Raw genomic sequence first — 27,615 nt, 5'->3', positions numbered from 1 at the left:
CGAAGATGACCTCTCCAGAGGATGTCGAAGTTTTTGATATCTGTTTTGTCAATGAGTTTTGTTCAGATCAGAAAGAAATTTTCTCACAAAGCCTTGCAATTAATGTTTGATCTTTTTGGTGGTTTTATACGTTTTATGAAAGTTTGATACGTTGTACTGCTGCTCATGTTTGTTTTAGATGACAATCACATGAACTGTGGAAATACCTTTTTTGCTTTGAAAAGAGTTTTTTAAACCGGCAATAGACTTCATGAAAATTTGAGCCTCCTTTTTGGTGGGGAAATTTAGGTTAAATGTGACAAGTTGAGCAAATTGTGTGCTGGGTTCTAGGAATATTGAGGGGTTTATCCGACAGCTTGAATATGATAGATGGAGAAATCGGATGGGTCAAAGTATCACTATTTTTGGTCCAGATACTACAGTTGGTGTGGCGTCGGGTTGTCGGCTTAAATTCTCAATTTTTGAATGTCAGCTGAACCCTCTGTCGCACAATTCGGCGACGCCTTTTTTGTCACAAGTATCTTGAAAACTAGCCTGCTAATGAATCTTTTCGGTTGTAGAATCCAACTGCTTTCACAAAATGTCTCTCAAATAAGTCGACCTTGATAGTCCATGATCCCTCTGTTGTATTTAAAGGCTTCATTTCCACACAGTGAATTTCGTCAAACATAGATGATGAATCGTGCGTATTTTTGTCCATCAGATATGCTACTTGCCCACCTGCAATCACAATAGAAATAGTATAGCATGTACCTGTACCTAACAATTAGGCAAATTCAGTGCTGAATCAGAATGAGATTCAGAACGTTATCAGTACTGATTCAGACTCTGATTCAGGTCTCATTTTGCTCTTAATTTCTCTGATTAACACTCTCAATCAGGTTCTGAATCAGAACTTCATTTGGACTCGGATTTTTCTCTGGTTCAGAATTGAAATCAGGCTCTAAATCAGAGTCTGATTTTTCTCTGAACTAAGGGTAATTCATAACTAAGCTCGTGAGCCAATGGGTGCTATACCAATGTTTTTGCGCTCAACTCTTTAATGAATACAAAGTCATACAATACCTGTAGAAATTGACGAATATTATCAGAAACAGGTAAAATTTTGACGGAAAAATTTCTCAAGCCAAGCTAAAATCTAACCTTTGAGATTTTCCAGTATTATCTGTATGGTTTTTCCCTCCTGCTTTTCAATAAAAAATATGCGAAAACCCGTTCTCAATTTTTCTCTGATTCATAGAGGTTTGAGAATCAATACAGAAACTGTTTTGAAATCGTCCCAAATCAGAACAGGAAATCAAGATTTTTCTGAAATTGTTTTGATTCAGTACTGATGTTCTCTGAGCGTTACGACATGCAACATCTCGACGTTGATGGCGAAAAAAGAGAGATGTTGTTTAGCAATAAAATCTTGTTAAGCTAACTTTTCATGACAATTTCTGATTCTTGCTAAAATCATTGCAAAATTTTGACATTTTGGGCAAAAGAACAAAAGAAAACGGTGTTTACAACACTTCAGTTTTCCGTCCTTGCGTAATTTCAATCATTGTTTCTTCACGTTCTCTATTATTTCACATTTCATATTCTTCTCCAAGCTATAGAACTAACTTTGAGGTGAATTTGAAAAAGGAGACTTTGTAATATGCGTTCGCATATAATATTTCGACATTACTAATCATTATTCTTGGCCTAATTATCAACTAAATGAATTAAAAATATTAAAAAAAACTCTCATATAATACGCATTCTCAGTGACACTTGATGGATTCAAAACTACAGACTAAAATGTGCAGCAGCGAAGAAATTAATTTTCACCAGACTGGTTAAAACATTAGACATAATATATGGTTGAAAAAAGATGAAGTGAAGCAAATGCTATTCTGAAGCAGAAAACATCAAACATTGAAGTTCAAACACCACATGATCAGCAAGTCTTTAAAGTAACACTACCTTAAAAATATCTAGCATCGGCGAGCTTTAATTGCTTTCAAAAAAACACAAAATTTCTAATTTAGATTAAATGCGTAGACGCAGAACCGCTTTTACTGAGACAGAGATGCAATTAAAGCTCAAAAAAGATTATTAATCAAGTGACTTCAAAATCCCCTATAAAATGCATTAACGACTGACCTTACTCAGACAAACTCAATCAATGGGTCGGTAAGTTTGCATAAAACTGTCGTTCGTTGATTTTTTGGCACGTTATGATATGTGTTTGCAACATGATCTAAGAAAAATGGGAAAAAACAGGGTAATTTTTGAAACGAAACACAAAAAAGGATAAAAATATTGACCGGACAAAAATTGCATGATAACAACAAGTGTTAGCAATGACCAAGGCTTATCAATATACATACGCGATTAAAAAAATTAAATAAAGAAAACAGAAAGAAAAAACACCACAGTTCACTGAAAATTTAACATTAATTGATAACAAATCGGTGAAAGCTAAAACCACTATTTTTTCACTTATGCTTTGATCATAAGAGCCTATGGGGCCATTATTAAGACAAAGTTATTTATCCAAAAAAGTAAAAGTGATACGGCATAACTCAAGTTTTCATTCGTTTCTTTTAAAAAAGACTTTATGATACAGTTCTTAAACACTTAGCTTATAACCTAAAATTTTAATATCGTTTGGTTAAACTTCAATAAAAATCGATTGAACTTGTGACTCATGATGATATTCAGAGTTTAAAAAACTAAAAAACCTTGTCTTTGAAAGTTTTCAGAAACCATAGTTCAGTCAAAACCATTGAAAAAATTTGTTCACGACTCAAAAGATCCACTGCCACCAATGAGAGTAAATTACAAGTCAACAAAAAACACAAAAAATACTTGAAAAACTACTGCAAACAATTTAGAAAGAATGCATTTGGATCAGTTTTTGTGAAACTGTCTCTAAAAATTGAAGAAATTGTATAGGTAGTTGTATATTTCCCTTACATGTTATTACGACTTGTCACTAATGAGACTAAAAAACAGACAACAAAAAATAAAGCAATTGAAAGCAAACCTCAAATTGTTTTGAATACAAAGATTATAAGCAATAAAAAACAACAACCAATTGCTGGAAAGGTATAGTCGATTCCCATAGACCTCAGACACGAAAAATTTGCTAATGTGATTAACAACAAAAACACAAAAAAAACCACGCGCTAAGCACTAAAACTCGAAATCGTTTTAAGAAAACAAGGTTGCATAGTCATAAATTCATTAGCTGACCAATGAGGGATCCCAAAATCAGCATCTAAGCCCCATTATGTCAAATTTTTTGATAATTTAGCAATCGCAAGCAAATGAAGAAGAACAATAGCAAGAACATAAACAAATTGCCGCATGTTAAAGATCTCTGAAATCCCCAAAAAAAGTCTATAAAACAAATTTCACTTGCTTCACTTCAAAAGGGTTTTAAGATTAAAGTCACCACTAAATTTTAGCTTTTCAATGAATTAGATGAATCAGAACATTTTAAAAAATGCAGCATTCAAAACAACCTAAAAATTTTGGAAGCAGAAAACTGCAATCAGATGGAAATCAGCTTCCATTTTGTTTCCTAGCTGTTAGCAAATTCTAAACTATTTGTTCCATCGTTCACTAAACAAGGAAGAAAAGGATTAAAATTGTACCAGCGATGAAGTTTCTTATTGACAATCTGAGTCTTTTTTCAGAGCAACCTTCTCGAAAATCGAAAGCAGTTGTACCCAAAAAAAAATTGTTTCTGCCACTTGTCCGTTAAAAAATTAAATTAATGAGGTATGAGCTAAAGTTTTGCAAAAACTTTAAATCAATCGATTCAGAGTTTCCTTGTTATTTAAAAAACAACTAGATCGTTTTAACTTCACATTTCAGTTTTTTATAGCATAATTTAAAAAATAAGTAAAACGTTTGAAAAAAGAAATCAGTCTTACAAGCTTAGTCCAGCCCTACATTTATGGAAAGTTCCAAATAGTCTAGAAAGGAGTAAACATTGACCAAAATTACACAGTCCACCTACTTAGTTAGGGTTTATTAAACGTCTTTTCATGGGACGAACAAAATTGGAAAAAAACACTATTGTTTTGTTTGCAGCTGCACATACTGAAGCAGCTAGGGAGCAAGACTAAACAGCATCGCACCACTGCATTCAAATTTAAAATATAGTTGGAAAAACTGCTGAAGGTCCTACGACTTTTTGTAATTTTCAAGATAACGAAATTATTACAGCTGGACTATATTTCCACATTACTTGATTGAATGAAACGAGGTAGCTTGATTTTAATGACGTTCATCCCACTAGCAGATGAACATGTTGCGTTTCAGATTTTTATCGCCTGCATTGTGCAAAAAACGCAGATTTTTGACAAAAATAATTCTTCTCCAGAGTCACAAAATATGTAGGACCATAAAAGCTGATTGCTTTTTAAGCTATAAAGTGCAATGGAAAACTTTTGAGAGAAAGATGCAGACTATGAAAAGACCTTTGTTCGACTCATGATTTGTCTTTAGATTTGACCTTGTCAAAATCTATCCAAAAAAGATATTCATTTTTAAATTTATGATTCGACTTTTGCTCGAAGCAATTTTTACTGCTCAATAATTTTGATCGAGAAAAAGTCTAGTCGAGCAGAAAACTGGCTTATTTTTTTGGCTCAATTAATTGTCTGGAGTGACAATAATCCAGTGTAAATTATGTTGTAGAGCGAATGTCCAGAGTGTTAAAATTTGAGCCGAGCAAAATTCCAGCGTATTTTTTTGCATCAAGCAAATGTCCAGAGTGACAAAAATTGCGTGGAACAAAAATCTAACGTTTATTTTTTGGTCGAAAAAATTTCCAGAATGACAAAAATTAGGATCGAACGAAATTTAGATCTATTTTCGGTCAAACAAATGTCTAGAAACAAAAATACAGGTGATTAATAAAGTGAGCAATATTATTTTTATAGCTTTTTTAGGGTCCAGCATATAGCATTCATATAGTTTTTCTTCCAACACGGTCTTTTCATAGTCGAAGCTTAGACTAGTGAACCGTAGTGAAAATCAGTCGGAGTTCAGAAAAATGTAAAGCTCTGCAACTCCATGAAAAAAACCAAAGTTCGAGAAAACCAACATGAATAATTATTCTCTGCCTAATAGGTTTTTGAATGATACTGCTCAAAACTCTTTACCTTGAATATATCAATCGACCAAATTTGACTCAACAAAAAACAAACACTATTGAGCATACGGTTCCTCCGTTCACAAGTTTTTCAAATCTGACTTGAATTTTGGATACTGTCACGACAAAACTGAATTTTGTCTCCCTAAGAAACTGATGCTACGTTTTTAGCCGCCCGGTGCGAGCCACGAAACCTATACTACTCAGCATTTAAGTATAAATACTTCAGGGTTCTGATGGTGTGTACACAAAATGATTGATTATTTTTTGCCAGAAGTACAGGTTGTCGTCGGATAGTCTTACTACTATGATTGAATTATTTATCGTTTGATCTTTGAAATTTGAATCGTGCTTACTGATAGCTCTTGTGTTTGTCAGTTGTATATTCTCCGCAGACAGTTCTTCGATATTCTTAAAACCTAAAACAACAAATACAAAGCATAATTCTCAAAGGTTTGCCTTCAATCAATTCCATACTTAAATACAATTTTAAGCTTCTACCGGTACCGAAATAGCCATACTTACAAACAAAATGTCCTCAAATTACAAACTATATGAATTGGTTATAGGTGAGTGCATTCCACTTCTAAAATGTATTTAGACACATAAGTGGAAACCGGCTATAAAAGTGGGTGAATTTACTCAAAAAAATCGGTACCAACATTATTGACGTTAAAATACATTAAGTATTCCAGATTTCAGAACTCGAGTTGAACATCTGTCTGCACGATCCAGCTCTTCAGATCAATAAACGTTTCGATTTCGATCCGTTTTTGCTTTTACTCTCTACCGTCGAAAGCTCGCTATAGAGACAATAAAACTTGTTGAGATTTTGGAGCTTGTTTAAGATTCGCTTCAGACAAACGGAATCTCCCGTTAAGTTTAACAAGACGAATCGTTCGAACCTCAGCGTATCATAGAGTGTTCTAACATGCAATCGGAAGTTTAACTAAGAAATTTTACTTTACATCAGAAAAAAAGGTTTCACCCGTTTATCTTATGTAGAGCAATTTACTGAGGGGACACTTTTTTGATGCAAATTTTGAACAGCAAAAATTCTATCAGACTCCTTTTTAGTGAATTATCTTACGCTGTAATTTAAACCAGTTTCTAAATAAGCCAAAATTGAGTCGAAATAACACAGAGTTTTTAAAAACTATTTGTACCTATAACTTAGAGAGAAGAATGTTTACCAGATCTGCCATTTTTGTAACTTCACTGAAAATCTTGAAATGAAAACAACCTTGAATTTAAACTGAAAGAATTAAAACAGTCATAAAAAGAATTTTTTCATTCTATTTGTTCCTTATATATCTTTAAAGATTAAATTCTTATCGAATAAGAAATTAAAATCATTATAAGTTAATTTCTGAAGCAAAGAAATTAGAGGGAATTTTTAAACATTTTTTTGATTTCATATTGTTGTTAAATTGTTACACGCATATTCCGCAAAAAATCAATGATTTGAAAAATTTCTGTTATAATTTTTGGTTATAATTTACTAATCAACGTAATCCATAAAGTGTCATACAAAAGTTTCAAATGTTTGTTTCTCAAATTGCGCACCTCGGTTTGTTTTTGCGAGTTGTTTATTTGCAAAATAAATATTTGACGATATTTGACATAAAAATATTAAAAGGCGTTTTTAGAATGTTCTTTGATTTAGTTTATTATTAACTCCATGGAACTTCTTTTTGATCAAAAATCATTAATTTTAATAATACTCTGTTTGATGTTTCTTCTCTCTTTAGCATGTTTTCTTTCAATATTTAAGAATCGGTTTTTTGCAATTTATATTTCCAAAATATTAGACAATTTTCCTCATAAAACTAAGTTCTATGAGCTGGCTACGCAAATATTTCCTTTTTGCTCTACAATTCGGATGCCATATATCAAAAATGGACTAAAACTAAAACAAAAATTTTTTTTGTTAAAGTTGTTCCCAAAAAATTTCAATGATGTACGGCAAAATTCTACACAAAAAATATTTTGTCATTCCAATAACAAAAAATCTATTCGTTTTATTTGACTGCATCTTGGGTGATTTGAAAGAAAACTCGTAGAGATTTCGACAGAACCCATCTAAAATGTAATATTAGATAAATTTAGAGTGATAAGCTATGCTATGGAAAAAACTTATCCGCCAAGATTATTCCTGAATGCTTAAACACCTCATTTTATATACAAACAGACTTCATTTTTTAAAATTTTGTCTTATGTTCTCAGATTCAAAAATCTGTTTTATATTTTTTCTTCTTAAGTCTAAAAAAGCAGCATTTTTAGGGCATGCATGATTTGGATTGTCAATGATTGCCAATACCAGCTTCCTACATTCGATGAAAAATTAGAAAAGCAAATTTTCTATTAGACTCTTGCTTTTGGTGAAACTCTCTACGTTGTTTGGAAAACCAAATTCCAAATAAGCGAAACTTGTCAGCGTGAAAATAAAAGTGTGGTATCAAATAAAAGTGAGACACAAATAAAATTCTGGTATCATCGAGATTTCAACAGAGCTCATCTGAAACTTAATGTTAGATAACCCTACAAAGTGATGATCCGGATTCCTTCTCTATGTTTTCAAGCTTTTATCCCTATTGTATCTCTTTATCACTATTGTATATCTCAGTCAAGCTCAAGAATTAAAAAAATTTTTGTGAAAAGTTGCAGGGCAAGACACATCATCGTAAACCGGTAGAAAACTGGCATTTCTCACAAAGGAATCAAACTAACATGGGGGGTTGTTCCTCAAAAAAGATGCAAATGAATCTTAACGATAATGACATATTCCACTTTAGAAGTAAAAAATTGCTCGAAAACAAACATTAACAAACTTTAAGGAAAATTTGACACACCCTATTTTATTGATCGAAAGAGCTCCTGAAAAAGAACACAACTTACGAATTCCGAAACTGGTTTTTTCATTTCTGTCATTATAAGATCAATTTTCAAGATGCAAACTACAAAAAAAACTCAACTTGTTTAATTTAAATACTAAAAAACCAATGATTGAAGAACTCATTATAGTTTTAATGCCAAGCGATACAAACACCTATGAAACGTTACGCCATATCTGAAATTTTGATGCGCTTAAAATTTAGAGAATTTTAACTTTGAATTATCAAAGTTGTTGACCTCCTTTGCGCTGTGTACTGGAGAACAAGTTATATTTTAGATTTAATAATAAAATACTTAGCTGAACTAAGCTAAGTGTCCATTTACCCATTCTAGAGAAAACTTGACTCAAATCTAACCTTCAGTTGGCAATCTAAAAATCAACCTAATACATATTAACTGCTAATTAGATGAATAATTTTTACATATTTTTTATAAAGTACCTAACTGTTTCATTTAGCCAAATTTAGTTATTCATATCATTAAACAATCTTATGAGATTTTTAAGGCTTAGAAAGATATCAGTTACTAAAAGTTCGACAATCGTGTCAAGGTTTTAATATACTTTCCGCACCCCCTGCCATTAGAATAATTTCGACCAACCAGTGAGGCACGCAAAACCACTTCTATCTTTCTAATGCAAAAAATAACATAACAAACTCAACACAATGTCCACCGGAGGAAAGCCAGGTAGTATAGCAACTTCCTTGAGTAGCAGTAAAACAACAGTAAGCGCCAAATCTGGCACAGCTAGCACTGCTACTGTTACAAGAACATTAATTGATACCCCCTCTCTCATACTATTAAACCACTTGGCACTTTCTACGGAAAAAACCCAAAAACAAATTGCAAGTCAAATCCGGATATCTGTTGAGCAAAAAAATACTTCTCTCCTTAGGTACAATGCTACCTACAGACCACATTGCACTAGCAAATCACCAAAGTAGACGCAAAGCGACATCTGGATCGCTACTAACAGAAACAGTTTAAGAGTGGTTCGATACTTTAGATCCCACAAGGAGTCTGGGCCAAAATAAAAAGACTTCATATATCGATTCACAGATAGTCATGTTCAAATCAAATATCGACTAGAAGTGGAAGGTACAACTAGACCAGAAGAGGAATTGATTTGAAAAAACTACTTCCACCGTATTAAACACGCTGTTGATAGGGGATGGGCTGAAAAATTACCCGAAAGGCAAACAGGTCCAGAACAATTTGCCACCAACAGAACAATACAGCAAAAGCAAAAAAAACAAAAGTACAATAGTTGCGATAAGAGGACTACAGCTTCCATCTCTAAAACGCAAAGCTCATAATTACAGGATATATAATCTGGATAAATCATGGGAAGAATTACGAAACCACTTAAAAACAAAGACTTATTATTTACTGTTAGCACTGACGGCACAGTAAAACAACTAAACGATAAATTTAGTAGCCTCGAAGCACAAATCAAAGAGCTTGCTAGTCGAATGAAAATTACCAATGTTAGCGCCAATTACTCAAGGACTTTTAAAGACCCCAATGTAAAAGGGTGGCCAAACAATACACGCTTATTTAACTATTGCCTTAATCACGGGCATTCCATTTTGAATTTTTTTTAACAAAGGATTGATGAGGAACTCACGGAAGAAAAACAGAAAAAATATCCTTCTAAAAGAAACAAACTAAAAGTAAGCAGTATTTCAAAAAACAAATATGACTGATTACTGCCTACAGTGGATATGAATATGACAATCGCAAGTATGGTAATGAACACTATAAAAGCAATATTAACCATTCAAATGAACAAAAATTCCAGCAAAATATCCAGTTTGATCCGCATGAAACTGATGCGTGAAAATATTATGGACGTGAAAATCAAACTTTTCAATTCTCCTATCCCACCAAGATGAAAACCAACCGATTTCAGGCGTCAGGCAGTAGTTATTATGATCAGCAACTGCGCTCTTCCGCTCTCTTTACTGGGTAGAGAATCGAGTCCAACCAACAGAATGGTATGACCAAAATAATTACTCCGATGATATCACAGATTTCTTCCCTTTAAAAACCTAAAGTTTCCAAAAATTTATACAAATAGTGATCTAAAATCTAGCGTTTACACAAAAACCTACGGAACCTAGGAAATCCAAAGTATAGGGAAAATGTTTTGATTCACCAACAGAGACATAAATAAAAATTGTGTACTAGTAATTGAATACCTGATCGACCCAGGCTGGACGATATATACAATAATAAATTAACCCACGTTTTTGGAAATGCAAGAACTCAACCTTATCAGGACGATTTTCTCAGCAATAAATATCACAAAATTCTATATCGGATCACAAATTCGTATTTAAGACATACTAAATTATTATCATACTTTGAAACTGACGTTAAGTATGAAGCAAACATTAAAGTATGGGTTAAACAAGAAGGAACGTCTAACCTGATTGGCGTTGAATTCGGTCACATTTTCTTTAAACCTCTCTATTTTGACATTCCTGCTGTAGAATTAAAACAACACGCGTGAGTAATCAGTTATGGAACACTGAAAAATGAAAAACAGTATCCACAGGTTTAAGATGTCGAAGCAGATGTCCAACTACTCTACATTCAAGCAAAGTCAAACAATTTGTACAAACAACAAAAACTGACTTGTGCTACCCAAAAGAAATTTTTTTATCCCACACAAAAATACAGTTATAACGGCACTAATGCTTATTAACGCAGTCTGCTCACCAAAAAGAGAAAACACTGTCTATAATAATAGAAAACAACAAAAACGACCCTTTCACACTTAATAAAGTATAGTTGTTTGTGATATAATTTTAATTTATGATACGCGTAAAATTAATATGCGTTATTTTACTGAGTTCGCTTATTCAATACCAAATTAGTACGCCGAAGTGGTTAAGTGCTTCATGCTAAAAGTAACTGTTCGTTCAGTACAAGAGTGTGAGTAAAAAGACACCGATACGTGTAAAATTATATTAACCACGAAGAACTTTCAAAATTCAAAAGTAGTATGGCTATTGTACACACAATATCTAAAGACTGCATCATGGGCAAATGTTTTGCACTCAATTTGTGTAAACGTTGCCCGACTTGAGAGAACATTATAGAGGGCAAGTGAAAGTGAACGAACGTTACGAAAACACTATGAACCAAAATGTGCTGCAATACTTCGCTCCGAGTCTCGGACAAAAATTTTTTTGTTTAACAACTAAAGAAAAATATAATAGCAATCGTCAATTCAAAGTATTACAAGCGCACTATTCAAACTTTGCAATATATTTTTAATGCCGAACATTAGATGTAAAGCTAAGTCACAAAATTGCATGCGGATTAGACAAAGTGGGCTGTTTCCAGATATCTGCATCTTTTATAATGTTTTACTTTCTCGGGAACAAATTATAAGTTTATTTGAGTGACTCCTAAAATAACCGTATTCTAGATACACAAATGAAAGCATCGAAAAGATATTAAGAATTCAAGGTGATGAAATTGTAAACAAGTGTTAAATCGATGCTCAAATAGCAACTGACTTCTCAAATGATGCAAAGACACTGTGAAAACCAAAAAAAAACAGTTTCCCAAGTTCAAGACAACTGAACACAACCATTTCATCATTCATGAAGTTGTTCAAGAAAGACACGATACCCGACCAAAAGATGCAATGCGTACTAAAAAAACTATATCGAGTACCTAAAAAGTTTGATTTCACGCAAAGTGACTTAACGGAAGATTAATTGAGAGTACTATTCAAAGTTCTACTGTAGTTAGTATACTTCCATTACAAATATGACATCGGCCGTACAAAGCAAAAATTTCATTTTACCCTAAAAAGATTGCGAATCCGATAAGAAACGTCCGAGCACGTACCCCGACAATTGCGTTATAACTTAGCAGCTTTAATGGACGAATTAAAACAAGCAGGAATAATACGCGAGCTAAAAGATGGCAATGCTCTAAATACCTGTTGTTTAATTGCAATTAAAATAATTATATTGCCTAAGAACGACTCTATAAAACATTTAATTGTTGCGCGCTATCTCAACTCGAACACAGATACAAGTAACTCTAGCTGGCCACTCGAGTTGCTAACGTTAAAAAGACAGGTGTGAGCGGAGCGTATTTTACAAATAGTGACGTATCATTTGCTTGTCATCAAATACACCTAACAGAAGAGAGTTAGAAATTAACTAGTTTAATTGTACGTGGATGTCAATATACATATCAAGTCGCAGTCTACGGTTCAAAACCCGTTCCGACGTTCTCTAGTAAATTTTATTCATTGTGAACGCTTATACTAAGAAGAATGCTGTCGTTTATTTTGACGAAACCCTAGCGCCAGATAAACGAGAAATACTCACAGTAATAGATGAATATCATGCGTTACCGCGTAAATCAAACTGAAAAAACTGCGCCGGATAATGCAAAATTCTTCACACAAGAAAGGAAATTTCTCGTATATGTGATATCAAAAGGGACACTTAGCCCTATTATTTCACGACTTGCCGATATACAAAATTTGAAAGCAGCAAAATTCAAAATCGACGTCATCAGCGTATTAGGGGCCATGGGATTCTATGCAAGTTATGTAGGAAACAATCATATTGACGCAGAACATTATTACAATGTCGTTAAGAATTACAAATTTTGTATTGCTAGGTAGCCACCAGCAAGTATTTCATAAATTAAAAGCAAGACTTTCACTCGAAGTTTTCGTCTCTATCACTTACTCAAAATATCTTTTCATATAAACGCCGACTCCTCTAATTGGGGGAATAGTAAAGAATTAATACAACAGTTCCCCGAAGGGAAAAGAATTGTTTCTGCAAACTCCTGTGTGTTTGATAGAGTATAACAGAAAATATCCCCACAGCATAGAGAACTGTGCGGAATACAATCCGCAGTACAAACTTTCGTGCCCTACTTTTTAGTTTCCCCCTACTCAATATAACTATTTTTGATCAATGACATATATAATTCATTTGGTTTTGCCGCGGACAACTATTGCATTGATTTCTTAAGTATCAAGTCGTACTTATTAAAATTTGTGACCTATAGATAATATACACTGAGGAAAAATCTTGCGATACCCGACCTGCTCAGTCGACAAAACCCACAAGAATAAGCAATGAAGTTCCAAATTGAACACAAAACAGTCCAAAAATATATCTGCTTCTACACTTCAGATCACAAAACGATTCAATACCACATTGTGATGAAAAGATAGCACCACCAAAATACTAACTACCTGGTACTTACAATATATCCGGACAGAAGAAAACACTAAATATAACCGACGAATATTTCAATATTGACGACGCAAGAGACGATATAGAACAGACATGTAGTCCAAAATACAATATTGCAGACTCGTTCCGAGAAGGACGACAGATTTATCAAATACGAAAAATGTCATTAGAAAAAGTATCTACAGAAAGACTTGAAAATCACACATATGAAGTAATACTCGATCAGGTACATCCAACAGACATGCAAGGTCTCAACTATGAAAACCGATTAGAACCACAAAAAGGTATAGTAGATATGTCTCTAATAAAAGAGCTAGAACAAGCGAATCAATTATAAAATCAACGTATACACAAATGTGACATTGTAGAAACGACAATTCAACATAGAGAGATGGTGGATCATCATATAAGGACTTGCTAGAGTAATTAACAGAGTTTACTTAACAAATTCAACTAGACACAGATACAATTCTGCAGGAACAATTAATTGATTCGGTTTTACAAACCGTTCTCCAATGGCTAAAGGCACGTTGAGATCTGCCGAGTAAAAATGAATAAACCACTCTAAAGGCCTGCGTGCTTAAAAAGCACATTTTTATCTTTATACTAGCCAAGGACAAAAATGACTTGCTATGTTTTAATAAATCAGACGAGAACGTTTTAAACAATACAAAAATCTGTGTATAACAATCACTATTTAAAAAATAATTTGAGTTAGAACCTAATAATTCCCTTAGTGGACACCGTGGAATCACAGGCACATCTAACCACACCAATGCAAATTTCAGCTGGCCCAGAAAGTACCAGTGGATTTTACTGCGTGTATATGACTGTTAAGACTGTCAAAGGAAAGAATTAAAATACGACCTAAACGATGCACCCTTAAAAGAGTGGGGAGAACTAGAAACAACTCCATTTCAAACTATACACTTAGACCACAAAGGCCTATTTAAACCTTGTCGTAATCAAAAGAATATTTGCTTTGTTATAGTAAATAGTTTCTCTACTTTTATACAAGTGTATTCATCAAAAATATTGATGCACCAGAAATTGTTAAATTAATTAAGAAATACATTACGCGATTCGGAATACCGCAACAAATTGTACATGACAAATAGTACAGCATTTTTGAGTAGCAATTTTTTGAATTGGACACACGAATTTGGAATTATATAATTTGGAAAAACCGCGAACTTCTTAATCACCTTGAAGAAACAGCGAGGTTCAAGTAAAAAACAGGACTCATTTGCAATGTGAAATTAGTGACACTGGTTTTAAATAGGCTAGTCTTTCTAGTAGATTTTCCTTTGCACATATATTCATAATGAATTAGAGTACAAGATATACCACGTACAAGATATACCACGTACCAAGTATTCAGTATTAAAACGCAAATTCCAATTTCTCATAAGCTTGACTTATTACGTGATAATAGAAGAAATTTAATTCCAGACTATTTTAAAGACCCTCCATTGCATACTCACAGTGAAAACTCTGCAAAAGGAGAATGTAGATAAGCTACTACAAAATCGGTTCTCTAGTACTATACTACAGTGCCAGAATGACTTCAAAAACAAATAAAGCGGAACATATAATTGCTGTCAACAAAATAAAAACAAAGCACACGAGCATAGCAATAGATTTAAATTGACCAAACACATCAAAGACGTTTACAAAATATTACCAGAAAATCATGCTGAGCATTTATTGAAATCCAGAAAGCTGCCAGTGTTACGCTCTGGACCCTATACTGTTTCACAACTAATTACTAATACTACGCAAGAACTTGTTCATGACTCCACAGAATGAAAAAAAGCAGAGCATATAATTCATTTGGTAGAATACTTTTCTAATGAACAAAAAATAGACAGAGTAGTACAGAACTATAGTACTAACTATGATGATTCACAAGCCTACGATGATAGGTTCAACCAGTATTCAAACAACAAATTTAATCATCAACAAACGTTTGCTGATTCAGAATGTATGCCTTAGCCTATTATTAACAACGCGATAAAACATTGCCTAAGAACGAAATTTCCGTTGCTATCACCAATCCTAATTTTTTTTCATATATACGACGACTCCTCTAACTTAGGGACTGGTAATATACTAATACATATTAAAACCTGGTATAATATTACCTGGTAGCTGCACATATACTCGGAGAGAACAAAAACTTTATATAACAGACCAAGACTTTAACATTAACTACGCACGTGACGACATAGAACAGATATGTAGTAAAAAAAAACAATATTGTAGACCTGTTCCGAGATGGACGACAATTATATCAAATACGAAAGATGTCAATAAAAATTGTATCTACAGAAAGCCTTGACGATAACACATATGACGACAAACTCGAAGAGGTACATGTAACAAACGACTGTGTTCATTATGGCGACCGGTTAGAACTACAAAAAGGTATAGCAGATATGTCTCTAATACAACAGCTAGATCAAGCGAAGGTTACAATCAGCGTACATACAAACGAATAATTGTAGAAACGACAACTCTGCAAGAAAAGAGAGTAAAAAATTCCTGATAAGACTGACTACTCAAACTAACAGATTTTAATAAAAAAGCTCACCTAGATGAGATACAATTTTTTGTGAACAAAAAATTGAAATGGTTTTACAAATCATCCACCAATGGCAAAAGGCAGGTAGAGAACCGCCCATTGCAAAAAAATTAAGCATTGTAAAGGACTACGTGTCTACAAAAAGATTTTTAACCTTCTACTACTTGAAGACCAATATGACCTGCTATGTTATAATACACCAGACGAGAACGGTTTGTACGATACAAAAATCTGTGTTCCACTATAACTTTATCAAAAGTTTTGAGTTATTGTATAATAATCCGCTCAGTGGACACCGTGGAGACACATGCCAATCTAAAGACATCAGTAGAGTTTTTTTTCGACCGAATTGTACCAAAGGATAACAATGCTTGTACAGGACTATTTAGTCTGCCGAAGGAATAAAATAAAAGTCTCAACCAAAACAATGCACCCTTAGAAGAGTGGGGAGAACTAGAAACAACTCCATTTCAAACTATACACTTAGACCACAAAGGCCCATTTTGGCCTAGTAGTAACCGCAAAAAAAATCTGCTTAGTTAATTTAGACAGTTTCTCTACTTTTAAACAAGTGCATCCGTCAAGAACTTTTGATGAATCAGAAACTGTTAAACTGATAGAGGATTACATTACACCATTTGCAATACCATAAGAGATAAAAGATGAAAAAGGTACCTCATTTTTTTGAGTAATGATTTTGTGCATTGGACACACGTGTTCAAAATTACATTAACCCCGAGATTTTCTCATTCACCTTGTACAAACGGCAAGTTGAAGTTCATAACAGAACTCATTTGCAAAGTTAAAATAATGATACTGGTTCTAACTGGGCAAGTCATACTAGTAGATTTGCATTTGCACATATAGTCACATTAAATTACAGTACAAGATATACTCCGTACGAGGTAAAGGTCGGTATTAAACCGCAAATTCCAGTTTCTCCTAAGCTTGACTTACTACGTGATAATAGAAGGAATTGTATTTCAGGCTATTGTAAAGACATTGCATTGCATACTCGTTGTGAAAACTGCAAAACTAGAACGTAGATAAACTACTAAAAATCGATTGTGTAGTACTATAGTACAGTGCGAGAATGACTTCAAAAAGATAATGGCAAGACATATTCTTGCTATCGGCAAATTACAAACAAAGCGGAATAGGATTAGAATAGGTTATATTTGTAAACCAATCAAAGTCGGTTGTAAAATTCTACTAGAAGATCATGATGAGTAATTATTAAAGTGTGCCTAACAATCCATTTAAAACAAAAACGGGACAAGGAAAGCACGGCAAATACCAGAAAATTTTTTAGCCCCCAAAATAGTTCACAAATTACTACATCCAATGCCCTTACCTTTAGCACTATCATCAGTTCAACTCTCCTCCCAGTGGAAACGAAAGCTAAATCCAACCAAACTAATTCTGATGTCAGACGGCAGATAAAAAGGACTGAACCTAAACGCTATAGCAATGGAATTCTGTCAAATTTATAGTTCCAAAGAAAGAGTTCTGATAATAAATTTGTTAAATGTCACGGAACTATAAAAAACATACAGAATATAAACGCCCTAAGTCAAAATTACAAAAATTGTATACATAATCGACTCCTAGCAACTTTAATTAGTTTTATGAAGTCCCCTGATAGCGTCAAGGAGCCCGCATCCCAGGTCAGCAGCCAAACCATATAATTGTTGAGGAGCTCTTGCTGTCTCAGGGGTTCACCACAACCGTCAAATTTCATATACGCAGTTCTTCGGCGCTTCATGGCACTCAGTGTTCAGTTCTGATAGCTTACGCTTGAATTAAAATTACTGGAAAACATTTTTAGTTCACCCTTTTGTATTCTAGTACTTAAAACAAATTACATCCTCTCCCAACCCACATTTTTAGGTACTGCACATTACCAGGGCTTAAGTTTGCATGTCTCAATAGATTTCTACTTTCTTTTTTATACAACTTTCCTGTGAAACACGCGGCGAAAAAGCACCTCTTCAGAGAGGACAATTCGAGTGAATACATATTGCACAGGAAAGAACCTTCTCATCTCTCTGGCATCTAGTTCCAAATTTAAAGGTTCGTAGGCAAAATAATTTGTCCCCTCGAACAATTTTAGTACAGTATTAAGCATAATTAATAGAGTCAGCCTTACCTCGTATTCAGAAAAATTCGCAATTGATACGAAAATTGAAATATATTTCCATGATATTTAATATTCGCTCTATCCTAACGAAAGAACCTCTATTGCCCCATCACAGCTCAGTATTTAACCTATTGTGCAAAGAACAATCCGCATTCGATGCTTTATCCTAAATAAGTAAATCAAAATTTAATAATCCCCCATGTCGAATGACAGTTTACGGTTAAACAAATTAGCCAATCAGAGACTTGTATGCTCCCATTCAAGCGAATGGACAAATTGGCGTTGAGAAAACTTTAAAAAAATTCTCTAAAAACTCTGAAATAAAGGAAGTCGACTCATTCTTTTGAATCATCAACACGCTGATTAAAATCCAGTTCAATCTACAATCCGTTTTTAAAATGAATGCATCAAACAGAATCATTGTTCCCCGATGAGGGAGAAATGTTCAAAACCAAAAATCCGAGTAAGACTTTGAATTAGGTAATAAATATTCTTAATTTTCGGTATTTACTATATCGAAACAATTATATAGATACAATTACAAAATTATTTGTGGCCATAAATTTAGTTTTCTATATCTCGTGGTAATTGTGAAAAGCAAAATGTTTTAGATCAGAACATTGCCTCATATTTAAAAACCGCTCACTATTCTTTATTTTCAAAAACAGCAACATATTTAGAATTTGCTTACTAAAATCGTATGCTTATGTACTCTAAAAAATGTGCTCACTAAACAATGTTGTTCCCTGTAAAATCGAAACGCAAGATGTTGAAATTACCAAAAATTGAGGGACAAGTTTTCAACCGTTTCTTCAGACACAAGCTTGGAGCTATTACTTGTCGAGCAGTCCATCAGAGCATAAGTTGGTATTGCGGCGTTTTCGACGCTAGTGGGATTCTAACAGGAGTCTAACAAAATGTGTTCACTAAACAATTTTGTTCCCTGTAAAATCGAACCGCAAGAAGTTGAAATTTTCCAAAAAGGAAGGACAAATTTTCAAAGGTTTCTTCAGAGGCAAACTAGAAGCTACTACGTGTAGAGAAAGCCACCGAGCATAAGGTGCTTTTGCGGCGTATCCGACGCTAGTGGGATTGTTGCAAAATGTAGTTCAATCCTCACAGACGTAGATCTAACCCCCGATCAGTGTAGGCAGGCTAGATTACCTTTTAAATTAAAAACTAACGGAAAACAATTTCTTACTTAATTTAATGTAAAAACAATTGCATCAAATATTCCGATCGAAATATTGCCGCGAATCTGGCCGAATGTGACAATTCCGTCTGGTTTCTTCACGATATTTTTGAAACGTTTATGCAGGACAAAACATTACATGTTGGCCTGCGGGTATGTTCAGTAGATAACTGACATAATCTTCCCCTGCTGATTATCAGAATGCGATTGTCAAAGTATTTCAACCAACCCCCTTAATTATACTTGGGAGAAACATGATAATTGCTTTTTCTCTGTTACAGTACAATTTGAAGGCAGAAGGGTAAAAAAGGAGATAACAAAAACATTTCTAAGGTGTCCGAAAAAGAATAAGCTTTCTGTTTAAAGTTTGCAGGAATCCCTAATCACCATGCAATAGTAATACTATAGTTTATCCATTTCCATACGACACACTATATAATTACTTTACGGGCGGATTTGATATAAATACAGAAGAGGCACTCGAACTTCTAGCTACTGTACACAGAATTACTAAAATTCCAAACAATTGAAAAAGTTTGCATAATATCTCCCGAACATAGATATGTTATGAGGGGTACATAAATTCTAACTTTAACTACCATCCATTCACTAATTTCAAAAAAACAACACATTTCCGAAAAAAAACACTTTACACAAAATTTGTAAACTAGAACGTTCAATGAAGAACACACAACTTTCATATCCGCGTCTTAACCCTAAGCTGGCTTGTTTTCTGTTAACTAATAGCAGATCTGTGGTGCTAGAGATTAATTGCAGTGTAGCTTGGCTCAATCAATGTTTAAAATTTTGTTCCCATTACACGTAATGGATACTTGTTATTTATCGATCCAGTTAGCAGACGATCTTTTAGTACTGCTAAACAACAATCTTGTAACATCAAGCAAACGAATCTCTTTCAACTAGATATCGAAAATGATGAATCTCGGATCGAATTAACTCCAAGTATAATACAGGTCACTGTACCAGCGTTTTTTGCATCCAGCAACCAAAAACACAAATTAGTGTCATTAACTTTGCCAAATGGACAGCAAGATTCTTTTCATGTAAAAGAAGACATGATTGCATTTTGGAATGATGTAGCTCTAAATTCAGAATACAAAAACGCAGCGCAACAATTTGCTTGTGAATTAGTTAAAATTCAACATAACAAAAGTCAGCATAGGGGTTATAGTAACTACTATACTACAAAAACAATATATTTAAACTCTTTAATCTTGTCACACTTTTTGCATTTAATTTACACTATTACGTAGAACAATGCTGAATTACATTTGCTTTATTCGTTTTTGTCAAATTTTTAATTGGCATTGTCGTATGCATCATCGGAGCGCTACCAATACATAAAATTACAGGAACCTCAGTGAAATGTGGGGAAGTATTACTAAAAGCTATTTTCAAAATAATTTTTCAATCTATAGTGACTTCGATATTTCGTCCAGAAGAGGTAGGGGTCGACTGCGAACATCTAGTACAAGCCCTGACTTACTAGTACTGCGAATAACTTACAAGAGCAGACTATAATTATCTATCCTTGTATACAAAATGAGCTACAAGCATTAAGACAAGAGACAGAAGATCAAACAAATAATGATGATTTTCCCAACTCTCCAGTGTAAATAAAGAGTTCCCTAATTAGACTTTTAAATGATTTGTATTGACATTTTAGGTTACAGCCACAGACGACGATTTCCTCCTTCCGGCCCTTGAAGACCTACCAGATCCCCAAACGGCTCCGGAATTGCTCATACAAATCATTGAACAATATTTGTTGACACCTCGAAAAAAACAGATAGAACAACAACACGACCAACAATCACAGTACCAACAAAAAGGGCCCTCATTGATTCAACTGCTAAAAGCATTAATTTTGCCTGAACCCATAACAATAAAGGACAAAATGAAAAAATAGATAAAAACAGAGGAGTTATTGTCAAACCCAAAATTTCAAAGGCCGCACAAAGTGTGATATGAACCTGAATTAAAAACTACAAAATCATACCAATCTCTAAAAGCTCAAATCCTAAAATCTTACAATCCCAAAACAAAGACTTATTGGACAAAAAATTTGGGGATTTACAAAGAAGTACTATCAGTCCCGTTTCACTTGTTGAGAGCCAACTGACAATTCAGAAACCGCTATATTCAGAATCTATAACAAAGTTTCTTGAAAGAGGGATAAAAGAAATAACAACTGCTGCAGCTCAATGAATGCCTGCTAAGACAACATAGAGACTTAGAAACGGCGACTTTCGGAGCAAGGAAAATCCCCCCTGTAAGCCCAGAGGAGAGTTGGACAAGTCTTTAAAATTTTGTAATTTATATCTATTTTATAAACACTCTATCTGTAAATTTTTCTGTATTTGATTTTATTTATGATCTTTACTGCGTTTTTGTTTAAAAAAATTGATATTTTGATGTAGTATTTTCATTTTATCGCTATTGGGTCGGGATGCACTGAAGTTATATTTTTCATTGAAAAATAGAATACTTAGCTGAACTAAGCTAGGTATTCAATTATCTCATTCCAAAAGTCGAGTGATGCAATTGGATAAACCATTCAGGTTGTGTAAAATGTCCAGCAAGTAAACGTTTTTTGAAAAAAAATTAAAAAACTATTTTATTAATATTCTGCCAGAATATACACCCTGTTATTAGGGCAACAAATAATCTTTTCACAAAGGCATTAAAAAGTAGAAATTGTGATGAGCGCTCGGTTGGTACGAGGCTGTTGTTCACCCAGGTAAGAGTAAGTGATAGGTAAGTTTGATATAAAATGCTACCTTCATGGACTTTTTTTATATTATTCGCAATTGAAAAGCCTGAAGACGGAAACTTGCAGAAATTCTGCATGGCAGAAAACTTGAACGACCCCCCCCCCCCAGTAGAGTGGGCACATAACTTTTACGCCTCCAACGTGCACCTTTGGATCTTTTCCGTCCCCCCCCCCCCCTCCATCAGAGAGCGCGTCCAGGCACTCGTGCCATAATCTTGCACAAATGCTCACGATGTAATGGCACGTGCTCTGCAATTGGTGGGTGCATAGCGCACTCGATAGATGTGGTACAAACGAAAAATATTTGTTATTTTTTACACACTAACGTCACTTAACAACGCTTAATTTTTAAGAGATGGGGTAAAAAAGGAACTTTTCCGTTTGTGCCCCTCCCACCAGCTTAGTGGGTGCATATCATTTGCATCGCCCAGACGCACGTGCCATATTTTTACATAGTGATTTACTGGGTTATGGCACGTGCTCTGTAGCTTGGGGATTCATAACGCATAACGTACGGGGGGGGGGGGCACAAACGGAAGAGATCCATAAAAACACTTGGAGCCGAAACCAAATAGATCCAATCTTTTTGCCATACTTACTGGTGCAGAGGATGCCGTGCCCATTCAGGTGAGACTGGCACATGCAGTAAGGCTGTCTACCGTCGAATGAACAAACTGCCATGTGCACGCACGGATTTGTGTTTTCAGATTCACAGGGGTCTAAAATGGAAACAAGACCTGGGATCTAATCTGCCTCCCCCACCCCCCCCCCCCACCCCCATCTTAGTGGGCATATAATTTTCACCCACATCCCTGGAGAACATGTTTAGTTTTACATATTAACGTGCTATAAAACATAAATTTTGAACTAAATAGGGGGTATAAAAAGACGTATAAAAAACACTGAAGCGCGAAACAGAATAGATGCATTAGCAATGGCTTGGAAGAGGCATTTGCGAACGGCAGATTTGATGTAATTAACTCATGATGTCTATTTGTTGGTAGGAATTGATTACGCGACTCTGCTGAAGTCACCGAGAAAGTATGGTATTAATCGAGAACTGCTCATAACGTTTCGATATGCCGGCTAGAATTTCGAATTGAGTCACGTAACTTTGCTTGAAACGCGCATTTTAAAAGTTTAAAAAGCTAGTGCTCTATATTAGAAAATCTAGCATTCTGGATCACTGGATAGATCTCAGAATCAGTTGAGTTCTCAACAAATTATATAGTCAATATCACATTTTTTGAACTGTTGTCACAAAAAACAATACGCAAACAGTAGGCCAAGCATATAGTGCCAAAAGTTTGTTCAACACCAGTAAAATTTGTTCCCCAGGTGCAAACTGTCTAGTTTGTTACTCTGACGTCAATGATCACCACCCTCGTTACACAATCAATGTTATATAAAGTGGAACACCCGCAAAAGCTCGATGATTAAATATGCCCTTTTGTAACCCATCAGCATGTTCGGTTTTATTATCCACGCAGGGAAAACCAGCCGGCGTTGTGAAAAAACAACACAGTACAAAAATTTTTAAATGTAGCCAGATAATCAGCATTTTTTTTGGTTTCAAGGTCTCCACAATGCATAAATACTAGCTAAAACCTGATGAAAATTTATTTCACATATTTTAATGGCTGCTTTCCTATCAATGACATTGAAAAATTTATACCACCCCGTTCGTTTCTAGTGGTTTACAGGGTGTCCAGATACTAAGTCATGCGTTTCGCTTTCGTAATTTTACATCCACTATACTGAATACTACCGTATTACCACATTAAACTTTGATTGATTAGACCAAATGAATAGTTACTCAGTTTTTCTGAATGATAAATTTGTTCGCTGGAACTACTTACTTAATTCCAATCAACAAATCACAAAGTACTCTGAGTTATGATTAATGATTCAGATTATAAATCAAATGGGGGCATTTCAAATTTAAAAAAGTCGTATCACTGTAGGTTGCTCACTGTTTATGTTTTTAAACGAATCTAAGAGGGACCTTTCAGTTTCAGAATAGGAGAATTCGTCTTTTTCCAGAAGCGGATATGAAACTTTTATGAAAACAGAGGCTCGCAGTTAGTCACTTGGCACGAAGCCATAGCGACGATGTATCATCTAATTTTTTGGCTTAACGACTCAAATCGGGGAACTGTAGATCTATCTAACACTGCCTATTACTTTCATAGAACTGTTTTTAAATCGGACGCCTGGTTAAAGAAAAGGAATTTCAACGTCACAAAAATTTTTAGATATCATAGACTCTTTGATTTCATGTTTCTAGCTTCAGAAGAATTTTCGGAAACATCATCTCTCTGCTATATTTTGCAGATATCCGCTAGTTTTTTTGGAGTTTTCAGGTAATTAGCTTCTCGCTAATGACGAACTGAGCGTATACTTCTGAAATGACGCTTTGTTTTTCTTCAATGACGCGTTTTCTTTAAGAAAACATGTCATTTGAAAAAGAAGAGTTTTTCGAAAGGTCATTCAAAGTTAGGTATAATTGAAATTGATACGTTTTCTGCTAAAAAACTGTGGAACCAATATATCTTTGGGATAGGATTTTTATCCTGCTTGTTATCATGGCTTGCTTGATATCCTTTTAGGTTACAGCTTTGAAGCTTTGTTGTTTAAATCTGCATTGCTCAATTTTGTGAAAGCTAACTGCAAATGAACCCCGATTATATGCACCCAAATCTTCAAAGTTGTTAAAATCGTTTAACATAGTTCTTCCTTAATATTAAAGCTGTAAATAAAAACATGCTAACACAATTCACAACCTTGTAAGAATCGTAATAGTGGTATTCAAGTTCATGCAGGAATATTTGTTTGATTGTCCTTTTTCTTGCAAAGTTTTTTCAATTTTTTGGTTAACTACCGCAATTGCCCTAAATCTCAACCGTATTACTAAGTTTTACACGTTTTATAAAATTTCATTACCTGGTATTTTCACTGTTGGATGTAGCGATACTGAAAACAGATACAATTGTTCACAAACTCGCGAAGGAAAAATAATTAAAAAGTTTTTATCATGAGTACTTTACCTGCGTACATATATATTGCGCTGGTCGTTCTTAAAGTCGGTTCAAAATCTCTCAACGAATTTTCGGTTGATGTAAAACAAAAGCACGTGAAGGAACTTTTCTCGTATTTTGCTACTGTTCTAGATGGCTGAGAAATTCTTGCGCATTTCGAATAACATGTGATCATACTATCCGTTTCGGTTAATTTTAGGAACTGCAAAGTCTTATCATTCGTAATAGAAATGTCGCTAAATGTTTGCAAAAATATCGTTTTCTGATACGTAGCATTCAAGCTAAATAAAATTGAAACAAGAAAATTGATGAGGAATTTAATGGAATAACTCATTCTTGTGATATTCACTGCTTTTTAATGATCACAAAATTTGCCTTTGATTTGAGCTCGAAATTTTTGATTTCAATATGCCTCCTTTATCTCTATTTTGGATGAGTACATATTGGCTCCTTTCCTCTGAAATGAAGATTCCAAACCATCTCAAAAGAGACTCCAAACTTTAAATTTTCCACTTGAAAAATATCAGCTGCCCCATTTGGAGTTCAAAATCACAACATCATGGCAATCTTGAGGCTCTTCCATTCATAATTTAATTTGACGGGCGAAGATGAGAAAAGCTATACTGCAAACGACAGATGCGTTTTTCATCATAATTGTGGCTCAAACTAAATGTGACAATGTAATCATCCCTGACATCAAAATGTTGTTGAGGTGAATTAATTATATTGAGGCTTTTCTGCTTCGCTCCCATCTTCTTGTATAATTTCCTTTAAACCGATAACAGAAGCGATCAGTTTCAAACTATCAATCGAAAACATTACGTTATACGATTATTCAACCCACTAAAATATTAGTTGATGCAAAAATTCGGCGACCAATAACAGTCTTCTGCAAAAATAGGTTTCCATTTAACCTTTAGCGCCTCAAAAATTTCTAAATAAGACAGAGCAAATTTTCGTGGGGAGAAATGAGTTTTGCATGATTTAAATACTTTTATCATACATTTTAAAATCATTCGCTATATTTGGTTGAGAAAATTGAGATAATTTAATTCGGGGCTGTACTGATTAGAAAACATGACAAAACATAAGCAAACCAACAATTTACAATGTTAATCAAACCTATTTATTATAAAAATTTCGTCTATATCCCTCCTTCTTTCTCGATGTTCCACTGATTTCATGAAAAGAAAAGGAAAAAATTCATTAAGTTTTGTGCTACGCAAGGGTTTGGTTCACTGGTTTTATGATGGTGCAGGTCAACGTAGCACCTATATCTTTTGAATTGGTCATTTAATTTATTCTATTTAAGTTATTTGAAGTGGAAGACAACGTTTGTTTGCATGCTTGTTTTATCTCCTTCTCTGTTTAAAAAACTTTATATATTTTTTTTAAATCACATACTAACAACAAAAGTTTATTTATTATAGCTTTTGGTGTAAAATTTTTCCACTACTCATATTTAATCGAACAGATTGTGTGCCAGATGTGATCGAGGAGTTGAAAAGCCGCAATCTATATTAAATCTTTGGTCGAAGTAAGCCTGACACCTAACGCGGCTCGCTGATTAAATAACGAAATGGGCACCTTGGTTTGTTGCTTTCATTGCATAGAACTGACACCCGCTCTAATTTTGTTACGCAACGAATTCAAATTCAACAATAGGAAACGATAAAAACAACACTGATTGCAGCTTTACAAGATAACCTGGTGAAATGCGCAAACACAGCTCAACATCCGGAGAAGAGGCTCGAGCCCCCAACGATTATACACTTCTCAATTTCCCGGGTCGAGGTTTGGTCAAAAAATAATGTAAGCTTAGCGGTGATTAGCGGTGAAAAAAACTTTTTTCACCGCAAAGCGCCCGCATCTTTTAGCGTTCAATGCGTTCATAGCGGTGAATTTTTGTAAGATAAGCGGTTAATTTAGCGGTGAATTTTTGTAAGATTAGCGATTTTAGCGGTGAAAATTTTTTTTCACCGCTTCGTGGTAGCGCTGAAAAATTTTTTTTCACCGCATTATGCTAGTAGCGGTGAAAAATTTTTATATTTCACTATTCACTAGACATTTAATCTAATATTATTAAAAGACTGGACATACATACTTTACTAATCTAAAACATGTAAGGCACATCAATTCTGCCAGGCTAGCCAAGACATTAAATTACCAAACTTTTTGACGCCAAGTTCAGCCAAGGGTAGTCCTGAATGGAACTTGAAATAGCTGAGTACGCCTGAAGCGATTGAAGCATTTAACTCAGATAGATCAACAACAACTCTTTTAGTAAATTTTCTTAAACGGAAACTTATGTCTTAATATGTTTTACACTTCTTTCACTGAATGGTGGTACATAGTTCGCTTATAATTTGGAGATAAAAATGATAGTTATTAACGGACATTTCATTCAAAATGGTTTTGAGCTCTTAGTAGCTCCTGGCTTTGAACTTCAGAAGCTGACCGTCAATTTCAGTAGCACCTATAATTTTAGTAGCTCATAGTAGTACTTAACAATAAGGGAACTTTATGAGAAGATAAAAAACTTGTATTTTCAAACATCCTTTCAAATGATTGCAGAAGCGAACATATTCA

The 27,615-nt window shown here is 34.3% G+C and overlaps 1 protein-coding gene across 1 annotated transcript; it reads right to left on the bottom strand.

Annotated features, from left to right (window-relative positions):
• Nucleotides 1-529: 529 nt before the first annotated feature.
• Nucleotides 530-25,391, bottom strand: LOC142343081 (uncharacterized). The gene is made up of 5 exons (XM_075394768.1): nt 25,036-25,391; nt 24,932-24,961; nt 22,588-22,707; nt 5,494-5,556; nt 530-720 (listed from the first exon to the last, which is right to left on the bottom strand). Exons 1-5 carry the CDS (start codon nt 25,358-25,360, stop codon nt 530-532), a joined length of 729 nt encoding a protein of 242 aa, XP_075250883.1. The 5' UTR covers nt 25,361-25,391.
• Nucleotides 25,392-27,615: the final 2,224 nt, after the last annotated feature.

This window comes from Convolutriloba macropyga, chromosome 7 (assembly GCF_964194025.1).
Source record: "Convolutriloba macropyga chromosome 7, txConMacr16.3, whole genome shotgun sequence".
In the NCBI taxonomy this organism is placed as follows: Eukaryota; Metazoa; Xenacoelomorpha; order Acoela; family Convolutidae; genus Convolutriloba; species Convolutriloba macropyga.
This window is presented reverse-complemented; position numbering and strand designations above follow the sequence as displayed.

Excerpts from the sequence above, each read along its gene's own strand:
- LOC142343081 (XM_075394768.1), bottom strand. The coding sequence starts at position 25,360 with ATGAGTTATTCCATTAAATTCCTCATCAATTTTCTTGTTTCAATTTTA. Across the intron at positions 24,962-25,035 it reads CGCAATATATATGTACGCAG|TATCGCTACATCCAACAGTG; the intron begins GTAAAGTACTCA and ends ATCTGTTTTCAG. Across the intron at positions 721-5,493 it reads GACAAACACAAGAGCTATCA|GTGGGCAAGTAGCATATCTG; the intron begins GTAAGCACGATT and ends TTGTGATTGCAG.